A 14,281-nucleotide genomic window follows, 5' to 3' on the forward strand; every position below is an offset into this window, starting at 1 on the left:
TTTCTGATGAAGAAATCAAAGCTATCTATTGCAATATGAAAAAATACTCTAAATCACTATTGATTAGAGGAATGCAAATTAAAACAACTCTGAGGTACCACCTGACTCCTATCAGATTGGCTAATATGAAAAAAAGGAAAATAATAAATGTTGGAGAAGCTGTGAAAAAATTGGAACACTAATGCATTGTAGGTGGAGCTGTGAACTGATCCAACCATTCTGGAGAGCAGTTTGGAACTATACCTAAAGAGCCATAAAGCTGTGCATACCCTTTGACCCAGCAATACCACTATTAGGTCTTTTTCCCAAAGACATCATAAAAAAGGGAAAAGGACCCACATGTACAAAAATATTTATAGCTGCTCTTTTTGTGGTGGCAAGGAATTGGAAATTGAGGGGATGCCCATTAATTGGGGAATGGCTGAACAAGTTGTGGTATATGAATGTAATGGAATACTATTGCGCTGTAAGAAATGATGAGCAGGAAGAGTTCAGAGAAACCTGAAAGGACTTACATGAACTGATGTTGAATGAGATGAGCAGAACCAGGAGAACATTGTACACAGTATCAACAACATTGTGTGTTGATCAACTTGACTCTTCTCAGCAATATAATGGTCCAAGATAGTTCCAAAGGACTCAGGATAGAAAATGCTCTCCAAATCCAGAAAAAAAAGAACTATGGGATCTGGATGCAGATTGAACCATACTATTTCTACTTTTTGTTTTTCTATTTTGAGTTTTTTTCCTTTTGCTCTGATTCTTCTTTCAAAGCATGACTAATGTAGAAATATGTTGAATGTGATTGTACATCTGTAACCTATATCAGATTGCTTGCTGTCTTGGGGAGGGGGGAGGGAGGGGAGGGAGGGAGGGAGGGAGAAAAATTTGAAACTAGAAATCTTATAAAAACAAATGTTGAAAACTTTCTCTACATATAACTAGAAAATAATAAAATAATTTTATGATTAAAAAAGAAAGTAATTTAAAGAGGGAGAGTAAAATTAGTTTTTATTAGCCACTATATCTATCAAATTGCTATCTACATATTTAGACCTCAGGAAATATTTTGAATGAATTAAACATATAATTAACACTTCCTATGCCTTTTGTTTTTGTTTTGGTTTTGGTTTGTTTTTTTGCGGGGCAATGAGGGTTACGTGACTTGCCCAGGGTCACACAGCTAATAAGTGTCAAGTGTCTGAAGCCAGCTTTGAACTCAGGTCTTCTTGAATCCAGGTGCTTTATCCACTGTACCACCTAGCTGCCCCTCCTATGCTTTTTTAAGGATGGATACCTATATCTATATCTATATATTTATATATCTAAAATATGGTTTCATCCACATTGTGCAAACACAACATAAATTTAGAAATTATTTTCTTATTTTACAGAAGTTGGTGCTTAAATTAGATAACTGAATAAAACCTTAGAATGAGGACTAAATTATATGATTACCTGCAGACATTGATCTGACTCAAAGGGTAGAGAGGGAACTCAGAGAACTCCTCTCAAATCCTCTTTAAGGAGAGGTGTGAGGGTGGACACCACATACTTTTCCACTGGACTGCAGGATTTCATCATGTTTCTGTGCCAGATACTCTTCCTCTCTTCCCCTTGTCACCTTTCAGCTTCTTTTTATGTTTTGTGTCTCCTTTTAGACTGAATTCTTTGAGGGCGGGGATTACCTTTTGCCTTTCTTTGTATCCCCAGTGCTTACTACAAAGCCTGGCACATAGTAGGTGCTTAATGAATGTTTATTTTCTCTCTGATTTAAATCAAAAGCTCAGTAACATTTTCTTAATAAAACTAATAATAGTCAGTGTGACATAACCCTATACAAGGTAGAATATTCAACAAATATTTGTCTGATAAATGAATGGCTGAATAAGATGAATGATAAAAACAATAATGAAGGTTAATTTGGAAGTAAGTTATCACAGTACATATCACACTAAATTTAACATTATGTATTTTTAGACTTTTCCCTAAAAACTGGGAAGGGGAATGAAATAAAACTCAATGAATCCATTACTAACATTAGACTTACATACACACATTATTTTCCTTTCCTGTTGTTAGCAATAATCAATAAATAATGTGTACAATATAAGCTTGAGTTGACAATTTCCTTTTTGTGTGAGATCAAATTTAAAAATCCGATTTAGGTACCAAAAAGAAAAGTTTACTCCTCAATATCAATAACTCACATTTATGGAGAATATCAAAGTTATAAAATACTATTCTCACAATTACCCTAGTTAAGAGGTAGCACTTACACAGTAAGATAGGTAGTGATTACATAAATATAAATTATTTTATAGGCTTCAAATAATAAAAAGGATTATATTATAAACTATATCAATAGGAAAAAAGGAAAGGATTAGGAAAAACAATTTGAAAATTTTAATGAAAGTAACTAAACCAAAGAAAGGTCAAATAGGTAGAAATTTTACAAAAATATAAAAATCATTCCTCTAACCTTCTTTCACTAAGTGCCTGTGGATATAATATTCTAAAAGTGTTTTTAAGAGTATTGGTATTTCAGATCTATGTAAAACACTGGCAGGAACCAGACAGGGATAGTAAAACAAATAATAAAATCGAACCTGTACTCAACTGAATAATTGCCAGGCTATGAATAGCTTTAGTTTAAAAGGTAGATCTAGTGGATCTCAACATTCAAATATCCATTCAAAGGTAACCATTTTAGCAAACAATGAAAAGATATTTGGGACTTATTCATTTGAAATAACTTGTTAGGCCACTAGGTGTCACCCTTGTTTCAAATGAGGTGAGAGTTCTTTTTTCTTGGCAAAAAAAAAAAATCTGTAACTTCAATAGCAGTTAAATTCCACTCTATTTGATTATCCAGCATACAGCAAATTGTTCTGCATTTAAATAAGGTATAAAATTGAATACCTTGACAGAGACAAATTTTCTTTATTCTCACCGACTTTTCAGATATCTGAAAAGACTGGGCACAAAAGAAGAAAGAAATAGAACTAAGGTATATTATTTAGTCTGCCCCAGTAGTTGACCTTGAAGCTATAATAAACCTATCATAATTATGATTAATTAATGAAAAGGTAATCACTCAACCTGAAAAGTTTTTCAGTCTGGATTGGTGTTTACTTTCCTCCTTGATGTGATTTTTATTAACACTTTATTGAATCAATGAAGTTTTAAAAGATACATTTTACTTTCAGTTTTTGGGGTCATCTTGATTTAAATACACTATTACTGGCAGTTTATTTCTTTACCTTTAATTTAAATAAATAGGAATAAAATGGACAGAGTTTAAACTGAAAATTAATGTCCCAGGTGTTTTTTGTTTTGTTTTGCTTTATTTTTGTTTTAACAAAGCATGATGCAGGAAGGGATGGGGAATTTGGTAATAGCTTTAATTCCACTGTCAGTGAAAAGGTCACCATTATTTCTATAGATTCAAAGGTGTCTTACTGAAGCAATGCCCCAAAGATAAAGTTGTTTTCTTTCCCAATTACTTATTGTTCTTCAATTTAGATCCTGGCCTTTAAACAAATGGCTCCTTTATTTAATAATGTAACTAAAGTTGTTTTCAAGGTTAACATTTCTTCAGGAAAGAATAAGAACTATGAGTATATAATAACTAGTCAGATCATCCTCATTGCTGTAAGGTAGTTCTATAAAAACATAAAGCATTACCACAAAGAGGTAAACAATTGGAGTCTTGAAATAAAAAAAAATAGTAATAATTCAAAACTTGTTTTTCTGGGCTTTATCCTACTTTCAATGACAATTCAAGAAAGATTATTTTTTTCTATTATACACTAAACAATAGGGATATAAAGAAAAGAAATCTAACTCTCCTCAAGCTGCTTCCCTCCCTGGGGGGAGGGAAGAGAACATGTATACAAATGAATATAATTAAAACAGGAAAACAGGTGATATGTAAAGTCTAGTTTTTCTCCATATTCATAGTAGAAAAACAAGATGCCTAGCATTTCTTAGGTTTTATCCATATGTGTAAATATTAATACATATTTATATTATAATTTATCACATTACAATTATGTAATAATATAATTATATATTATTTAATATTATATTATAAGAAATACTTACTGTTTGATTAAAATGTATGACTCCCATGCTAATATTCTTCACTATTTCTCCTTTGCCTTTAATTTCTGCTTTCAAAGATTCCATGATTTTATCATGGAAATGTTTCCTGAACTAATGCAGATCATACCTAACTCATGTTTTTTCTTTCTATAAAAATCTTGTTTTTCTACTAAACATTTTGATTTAAATAAAAATCTTCTTAATCTCCTCCCATAGTTATTCAAGTGTATTTTTCATCCCATAACACAAGCAGAATGCAGTAGCCAGGACTGCTAGATTGTTGACCAGATGGGTGAACAAATGATGGGATTTTGCAGGACTCAAATGAGTCATTCTCACTATAGGAAACTTTAAGGCCTTAAAAACAGTTTTAGAAGTTAATCAAGAAATCTGGGGGGTTTTAAATGGAAATAGAGCAGCATTCAAGTCAATGACCAATTTGTCAAGTTATTAGCTTGATCCTAACTCAAACGGTCTCCAAACTAGAATGGATAGATAGACTGCCAATTCAGTATTATATCAATTAACTATTATTACAAAATATCTTAAACTTGCATTACCTACCTCATAAAGTTTTTGAGAGGAAAAAACTTTTTAAACTTTTAAGAGCCATGTGAATGTGTGTTATTATTAGGATCATAGGATCATTTGTACTTCAGAGATTTAGAGCAAGAAGGGACCTTAGAGATTATTCCATTCAACCCCTTCATATTTACAGATGAAGAAATGAAGACCCCCAGATAGTTAAATGACTTACCCAAACTAGTGTTTGGGGTAGAATTTGAATACAGGTCTTCCTAGTTCAGGATTCAGCATTTCATATATTACACTATTCTAAGAGAGAAATGATTATGTTATTCTAAGATGTAAATGGCTTGCTCAGGGTCAGGCTTCTTGATTCTAAATTTAGCAGTCCAGCACCTTCAAGCTGCTCTTAATATTGCTGTCATTCTCCAAGAAGTCCTATGGTTAGATTTGTGACATTGATAAAGATTTTGTTCCATACCTCTCCTTATTGATTTATTTTCTTTCTCATTTTTAACCTCTCCCTCTTCATTGTCTTCTTTCTGTCTGCTAACATATAAAATCAGGATTTTTCTATCCTAAAAATCCTTCCCTATAAATCTGATACCTTTTTTTGTGTGTGTGAGGCAATTGTGGTTAAGTGACTTGTGACTTGCCCAGGGTCACATAGCTAGTAAGTGTCAAGTGTCTGAGGCCAGATTTGAACTCAGGTCCTTCTGAATCCAGGGCCATGCTCTATCCACTGTGCCACCTAACTGCCCCTAAATCTGACACTTCTTAAAGCTATCATCCTATATTTCTCCTATCCTTCCCTGCCAAAATTATTTTTTTTAAATAGTCTTAGACTTTTTGCCACAATTTGTATTACCACCACTGCACTCTTGAGCAAGTTTTCTCATTACCTCCTTCCTGAATTATTGTTAGACTCCTAATTCTCTCTCCCTTCTGCAATCCATCCATCCTTCCTAACACTATCAAAATAACCCTTTTAAAATATAAGGACAGGGGCAGCTAGGTGGCGCAGTGAATAGAGCATGGCCCTGGATTCAGAAGGACCTGAGTTCAAATCCGGCCTCAGACACTTGACACTTACTAGCTGTATGACTCTGGGCAAGTCACTTAACCCCTATTGCCCCGCAAAAAAAAAAAATTAAATTAAATTTAAAAAATAATAAAATATAAGGACAAGGACTTAATTTTGCCTCTTTTGTATCTCCAGAGCTTAGCAAAATGCCTGGCACATAGTAAGTGCTTAGCTTACTGATTGACTTAAATATGTGACTCTCATGCTTAACATTCTTCATTATCTCCCCTTTGTCTTTAATTTTTGCTTTCAAAGAATCCATGATTTTATCAATGTAAATTTTCCCTCAACTAGTGCAGATAATATCTAACCCATGTGAAATATCTAACCCTGTGAAAATCTTGTTCATCCTCTACCATTAATTTTCCATAATCTACCCATTGTGTTAGAAATCTTCTTCTAGACCTTTTGCTATTTTGTGTCTACAAGGGCAACATTCATACTGATTACATCTCAGTCCACAACCAGTCCCATACATCTCTGATGACACCTCACATAAAAGGTATCATTGGTAAGATGTAATAGCCTATTCATAGTTTTAATTTTTATAAATATTTTTATTTAAAGTGTTGAGTTCTAAATTCTATCCCTCCTTTCCCTCCTTCCTCCCTGAGGCAATAAGCAATTAAATATAGGTTATACATGTGAAATTATGTGAAGCGTTATTATATTACTCATTTTGTATAAGAAAACTCAAATAAAAGAAAAAAAAAGAAAAAGGAAGTGAAAAATAGCCTGCTTCAGTCTGTATTCAATCACCATCATTTCTTTCTTTGGAGGTAGATGGTATGCTTTATCATTAGTCCTTTAGGAGTGTCTTGGATAATAGTGTGGCTGAGAATAAATTCATTCACAGTTCTTCATCAAACTATATTTCTGTCACTATGCACAACATTCTCCTGGTTCTCTTCACTATATATCAGTCCATATAAGCCTTTCCAAGCTTTTCTGAAATCATCCGGCTTGTCATTTCTTATAGCACAATGATATTCCATTACAATCAGATACCACAGCTTGTTTAGCCATTCCCCAGTCAATGGCATTCCTTTGATTTTCAGTTCTTAGTCACCACAAAAAGAACTGCTATAAATATTTTTGTACAAGTAGGTCTTTTTCTCTTTTTTGGGATGTCTTTGGGATTATAAACCCAGCACTGGTATTGCTGGATCAAAGGATCATGCTGGATCATGTATGGTTTTATACCCCTTTGGGCATAGTTCCAAAATGTCCTCTAGAATGATTGGATCAGTTCACAACTCTACTGGATTAGTATCCAGTTTTTCCACATACTCTCCAACATCCAACATTTTTCTTTTTTGTTAGATTAGTCATATGATAGGTGTGAGGTATGCATCGCTTTTGTGAATTTTTCCATTACTAGTTGGGTCAGCTGAAACTCTGACTATCTTGATCTCATCTCTATGATTTTTTGAACATTTTATCACTTTCAAATGATTCTTCCCTCATTTAAACCTATTTACATCCTTACAGCCTTCATAATCTAGCTAAAGTGTATATGCTCAATGAAGACTCCCTTGATTCCCCCAGTTGGAAGTGATTGTTCTTTCTTTGAATCTTCCAGGCTATTTTTGACCTTTCCTATGTACTTAATCATTTCTGACTTTTATTACTACTATTTCTATGAATTTATTATTATCATTTATATAAATGCCTCAATCTCCTACTAGACTATAATTTTCTTGAGGGCAGGGATCATATAAATTGGTCATTTTTGTATTCTTGGGGTCTAGCATAATGAGTCTTATTGACCAGCCAGTTAAGTAATAAGTCTTGAATCTTAATTCGACAACTCTATATAATTAGAGCACTAAAATTTTATCAGGAGAAATAGTTCTCTAGATAATATTGATGCTTCATGTACCTATCTGTCTGTTCTCAAATACCAAAGCCACCATTCTAGGCCAGGAGTATTCACCCTAGAAGTGTGCTTATGTGTCCTAATAATGACATTTCTATAAATTTTATCTAGGAGTATTTTTTGCATATGAATTAGAACACAGTACAAAAAATTATTAGGTCTCAGGTAGCACATTCTATCTTGTTCTCTAAATGTTGTATGGTAAAGAGCTAGATTCTTCCTTGTTATTCTCATCTCTACTAATTAGTTTGGAGTAGAAATAAAAAACACTAAGCTTTCATCATCAAAGTTGCACTACTGTTAAGATAGGTAAGAACACTTTCTCAGGATGGATGAGAAATTTAATGTGGTATGTGTTGTTGATATATATATATATATATATATATATATATATCTGGGGCAGCCAGGTGGTGCAGTGGATAAAGCACCAGCCCTGGAGTCAGGAGGACCCGAGTTCAAATCCAGCCTCAGAAGCTTAACATAGCTGTGTGACCCTGGGCAAGTCACTTAACCCCAACTGCCTCACCAAAAAAAAAATTGTATATATATATATATATATATATATATATATATATATACACACACACACACACATATACATATACATACATATATGTATATATGTATACATATATATGTGTGTGTGTGTATATATATAATGTCAATGTAAACATTTCTAGACCTCTAAGGCCAGAGACTGCATACATTTAGGAAATATATCATGATAATAACACATTAAAATAGCTCTTTGAAGTTTAGATAATATTTCTTCACAATAACCTGGTTAGATAAGTAGTATAAGAATTATCATCCTCATTTTATAGTTTCTATTAAAATTAAATGCCTACTATGCACAGGTTCTCTTCAAGATGAAAACATAGTAGAGGCTGAATAGCCCCACTTTCCCACAACTACTCTATCAAGGGTTTAAAAAAATAAAAAGAGTATTGGACAGAAAAATGATTAAGAAATCCAAAGAGAAACTGTAGTAAGTGCACTTTGCCAAGCCAGGTTCTCAAAGAAACAGGCAGGAGGCTATAGCCATTAGTGCCTAGAGAGAAGGGTCCAGCCTGAATACAAAGCTTCTCCAGCTGTTTAGTCTAAGGCAAAAAAATAATTCTAGTCTTTACATCTGTAAAGAACTTCTAATCTTTTCCCAAAGCACCTTAACTACATATTTTTCAGTCTTATTAACCCCTTTTTGTACCTCAGAAAATTGAGACATAGATGTGTTATAATCACAAAATTAGTAATAACTGAAACCTCTTGATTTTTCCCCTATTAAACACATGTTTTCCTTCTTATGAAAATTATCACAAGCAATACTTTAGAGACTCTTAAAATGAAAAATGATAGTTTTAGGGTGCAGACCAAAGCATATTTTTGGGAGGGGGACAGTAGACCTACACTATAGGGTATGCCATTCCAGGCTCTAAGTCTAATTCTGGGCCATTCAGCAACTTAAAAAAAAATTTTTTTTTTAAATTATGTTTTGTAAGCAATCCCTAATAGCCACATTATTGTGTTTTTATAACATTGTTTTATTACCTTAGACAATGAAAGCCTATATCTTGGAATTATAGAATACAATGAGACTTCATTAAAGACCTATTTCAGTGCTTAATTGTGGCATAGAGATAAGCATGGGTTCTAGAGAGCTATGCAGGGTCAGTGCAAACTGGCAGATCCTACCAAACTGAGTATAGGCACATTAACAGACTATGCACCTGAGGCCTGAGGACCTGCCTAGTTAATATTTAAAGAATCTCAACACCAAAGTGACTGAAGGATGAAGAATTTGTAAGCCATGCCATTTTTCAAAGACCATCAAGTAAGTTACAGAGTCATTGAGATCTCTGCCAGTGGAGGGAATACCCAGATCAATAAAAACCAGTGAAGTAAATAGGATGAAAAAATATAGTATGTAGAATAAAATATGTAGTTAAGGGGAAGACAAGAAACTATGTTTGAAAACATTTGCTATATGACAAAATTATTCTGTTAGAAAAAGTTAGAAGCAAATTTCACTGAATGAGTAACAGGTTATGTTGTTATTTCAAAAATACAATATATTCTGATATGGAATATATTTCCCTTTGATCATCTCAAAGAGGTTTGGGGATGGGGAAAATATCCATCTTTGTATATATCACAAAGATTGTCACCTTTCAAAATATCAAAATAATTAAAATTTTCAATTACCAAAACTAACAACTCCTAAAAAGTATAGGAAAGTTCAAATGAATTTGAGAAAATTATGTTAAATTTGGAGAGTTTCTATCCACCAAACTGCAGATACTCTGACATTCTCTTAACTATATTACTGATTCAAATCAAAAAGGACTGTAATTCTTGTAAAGATTATACCGCTTAGCCAATGGCTGAGAAGCTTCAGAGACCTAATCAAGCATTATTATATTATGTATTAAGAGTCTAGACAGTCTCGTCATCACATATATTCTAACATAAGTGCTGTATTTTTCCCCTCTTTCCAGCATATGATTTCGTCTTGGTACCAGATAAAAATAAAAGGAAGTATATGTAAGTTCTCCAGACAACAAGAAAAGGTGTACATTTTTGTGATATTAAATTCACATTCCTGGTGTCCCTGAAAAATGAGAATGGTGACATAAAACAGAAAAGTATTACATTTTTACACAGTCAATCTGTCGTTCAGCTACTCCAGTTTTTCATGGATTATAAAGCATTTGAGAGCAGGCAATATTCCTATACTTGATCTTGACATATCTCCAGCTTTAAAAGTAGGTATAATTTTAATAAAAACATGCCACAGTTAAGAAGCTATATTAGACACAGCACTGAATTTTCCTTTGATTTGTACATGAATATGAGACAGCTGAAATTTTTTAAAGTATAGTTTTAAAAAGAATGCTTAAAGTATTCTCTTTGCATTAAACTATCTTTTGTGCTTTAGTGTAGTTACGTTTAAAAAATAGAAATAGTATTTTCTTTTAAGATTAAATTTCTTATTCAAACAACTATACTCTAGAGAGATCATCTATGAGTGTTAATGGAACATTTTAAATAATTATAATTTACTCAAATTCTTATTGGATAACATCCTCAACTTAAATTTCACAAATTCCCAAGTAAATGTTTTATCTACTTCCACAGAACAATTTGGAGGAAAGTAATTTAAAATTTTATATCAATAAAGATACTTACGCTGGTTTCATTGTATGTGCATGCTTTTCATGAATGAAGGCACCAGCGAGGGCTCCTGCTCCTGAATTTAAATACTGAACAGAGAAATTATATATACATACATATATCTTTAAAACCTATATGATGAAATTAAAATTTGAAATATTTCAGGAACCAAAATTTATACCAATAGAACTTATTGAAGTATTTTAGGCATTTTTTTTTATTTAGCCATCATTTGGGGAGAAGACCTGTTGTTCAAATGTGAATATTATGTGGTAAATGATAAATGATTAACAAATGAAGAATGAATTTGAGAAAGAATACCAAAAATTAACTTCTGGCAAACACTAAGAAAACAGATTATTAGGGATTAATTAAGCATGGTTAGCTTTACAAAGAGCAAGTCCTCCTGCTAAAATAATCAAATCTCTACATGTAGCAGAACAGTATGCCTGGGAAATGGAGGAAAAACTGATTGATGTAATTGAGCTAGGCTTTAGCAATCCATTTTTATCTCATCTGATATACTTGACAATAAATGGAAAATAGTCTGGACAGAACTAATATTAAGTTAGTACCAAACTGATTATAAGATTAGACCTAGGAAGTTGTCTCAGTGAATCATTGTCTTGAAAGGTCTTCCTCAAAAATTATCCCTGATCTAAAAGTTCTTTGATGTTGTTTTAAAGTACTTGGATAAAAAAGAACAAAAGTAATTCTTTTTTATGGTCAAGTGTCTACGTATGTAGTTAAGTCAAACATAACAAAAATAATGTTTGTGCAAATTATCTATATCACTCAACCATATACTGAAGTCTTATAAATTATAGTTCACACATTGGTAATGAGACAGAGGAAATGCCGTATTCCAAAAAAAAATTGTCCATACCACCATAGTAACAGGGAAAGATTACAGATGGGGCAGTTAGGTGGCACAGTGGATAGAGCACTGGCCCTGGTGTCAGGAGGACCTGAGTTCAAATCCGGCCTCAGACACTTATCACTTACTAGCTGTGTGACCCTGGGCAAGTCACTTAACCCCAATTGCCTCGCTTTAAAAAAGAAAAGAAAAGAAAGGTTACAGAAGACACCAAGAGTAACAAAGGACAACTGGTAATATAACTTTGTGTGTAGGATTATTTGGGAGACATGATCAAAAATTAATAGAATATGGTTCAAGTGTAGTATTTATAGTGAATCTCACCTGAGGAGCATATCTCAGAATCATTTGAATTTTTACATCTTAAGACTTTGTTTTTGCCTCAATTTTTAGATTCCATCTATACAACTAGAAATAAATTTACTAAAAAGAGAGCTTTTAGCAGAAACAAGAGAACATTGTACACAGTGTCAACAGCATTGTGCGATGATAACTGTGATAGACTTGGCTCTTCTCAGCAGTGCAATGATCCAAGACAATGCCAAGCAACTTATGATGGAAAATGCTCTCCACATATAGAAAAGAACTATGGATTCTGAATGCAGATTGAAGCACACTATTTTCACTTTTATTGTTGCTTTTTTGGTTGTTGTTTCTTCTTTCTGGTGTTTTTATCCCTTTGTTCTGATTCTTCTCTTCCAACAATGACTAATGTAGAAATATGTTTAACATAATCATAATGTATAAACTATATCAGATTGTTTGCTGACTTTGGGAGGAGAGAAAGAAGAGGGGAGAAGAATATGGAACTCAAAATCTTACAAAAGTGAATGTTGAAAACTATCTTTACATGTAATTGGAAAAAAAATAAAGGCCTGGAAAATATTTTTTAGAAAATTGAAGGGGCAGCTAGGTGGCATAGTGGATAGAATGCTGGCTGTGGATTCAGGAGGATCTGAGTTTGGACCCGGCCTCAGACACTTGATATGTACTAGCTGTGTGACCCTGGGCAAGTCACTTAACCCCAATTGCCTCAACAAAAAAAAAAAAAAGAAAAGAAAAGAAAATTGAAAAAGAGTTTTTAATTTCCAGATAGAAAAATATCAATATTTGCTTCAACCTGGGTCTAAGAAGAATAAAGTTTCTTCTGCTACAATGGGAAAATATCTTCTCAGTACTCAAGTGCATTAAATACATTTAGGCTAAATTTCATCTTATCAAGAAATGAAAGTTTAGATGGAGGATTTATGTATAAAGCCCAGTTCCCCACCCATTTTTTTTCTTGGTTTACTATATTTTTCATTAAGGGGAAGAATCTGAAGTAAATCAAGGGTAAGTGAAAGATTTTGGAGACAGAAAACATACAAGTATAAACATGTGTATTATATAAAATGCCATGGTATAAAATAGTCATAAATTTTGGACAGTAAATATTCAAAAGACACAAGATAAAATCTATTATTTGCTGTTCAACTAGAGATGTAACCAAGTTGAAAAACTCATGACTTGTCAAAGTGATTATTTCAAAATTCAAGTCTTACCATGTCACAGACCCCACTGTTCCCCCCCCCCCCCAATCACACACACCCCTCCTGACTCAATAAACTCCAGTGGCTCCTTATCACTTCTAGGATCAAACATCATTCAAAGCCATTTATAACCTCTCTCCAGTCACCAACTTTTCCAGTATACTTATACCTTCCACCTCATCTTGGTGATCCTCTGACACTGGACTCCTTGCTGTTCCTTGAACAAGACAGTCTATCTCCCAACTCTGGCCATTTTTACTGACTGCTTTCCATGCCTGGAATGCTCTCTCTCTTCGTATTGACCTCCTAATCTTCCTGGCTTCTTTCAAGTCCCAGCTAAAATCCTACCTTTTCTTAATTCTAGTACCTTCTTTCTGTTGATTATTTCCAATTTATCTTGTATATATCTTGTTTGTACATAATTTGATTGCTGACTCCCCCATTTGACTATAAGCTTTTTGAGAACATGGATTGTCTTTTTTTTTGTATCATCAGTTCAGTACAGTGTCTGAAATATGCTTAATAAATGTTTACTGAGTGATTTACTATGAAAACAAAGAGAATTAGATATCACATTTTATTAGAAGGGAAGATGTGATGTCAGAAAATGCTCAATATGTTTTTCATTCTTTGAAATATTTTCAACTGATTGAAATCTGACTTTAGTTACATCAACAAAGAATCAATTAAAGTGTTAAAATAATAACAAATATTTGTAGATCTTAAGGTCTGCAAAATGCCTTACATGTATAATCTCTTTTAATTCTGACAACAATCCTGTGAATTAGGTACTATTATTTACATTTTACAGATGAAGAAACTGAAGTTCAGGGAGCTAAAGTGCTTTAGCAGTGGTCATACAGGTATTAAGGTTCAGAGGCAGGAACTGGACTAAGGTCATTTCCTGGCCATCTTCATAGCATGCTGCCCATATTCTAACAATTATTTTCACCTCCCCTATATAATTACTTTTGATTCTATGTCTGACAGGTGAGCCTCTGCCTTATTTTACCCCAACCCAGTCCTCCATAACCACTATGGCCATTATTTTCCTCTCTTCCTCTGGAAACCTAGATTCACTCCTGGGACTTCCTCTTGCCCTTCTAACT

At 33.2% G+C, this 14,281-nt stretch overlaps 1 protein-coding gene across 3 annotated transcripts in view; it reads right to left on the minus strand.

Moving 5' to 3' along the window:
* Window positions 1-14,281, minus strand: part of KYNU (kynureninase) — a 128,359-nt gene that overhangs the window by 38,031 nt on the left and 76,047 nt on the right. For all 3 annotated transcript variants that reach the window (XM_043992948.1, XM_043992947.1, XM_043992949.1), the window contains one exon: window positions 10,782-10,855. In XM_043992948.1, the coding sequence (XP_043848883.1) occupies window positions 10,782-10,855 (74 nt within the window). The remainder of the gene's footprint in view (window positions 1-10,781; window positions 10,856-14,281) is intronic.

Source organism: Dromiciops gliroides, chromosome 3, assembly GCF_019393635.1.
Source record: "Dromiciops gliroides isolate mDroGli1 chromosome 3, mDroGli1.pri, whole genome shotgun sequence".
NCBI lineage: Eukaryota > Metazoa > Chordata > Mammalia > Microbiotheria > Microbiotheriidae > Dromiciops > Dromiciops gliroides.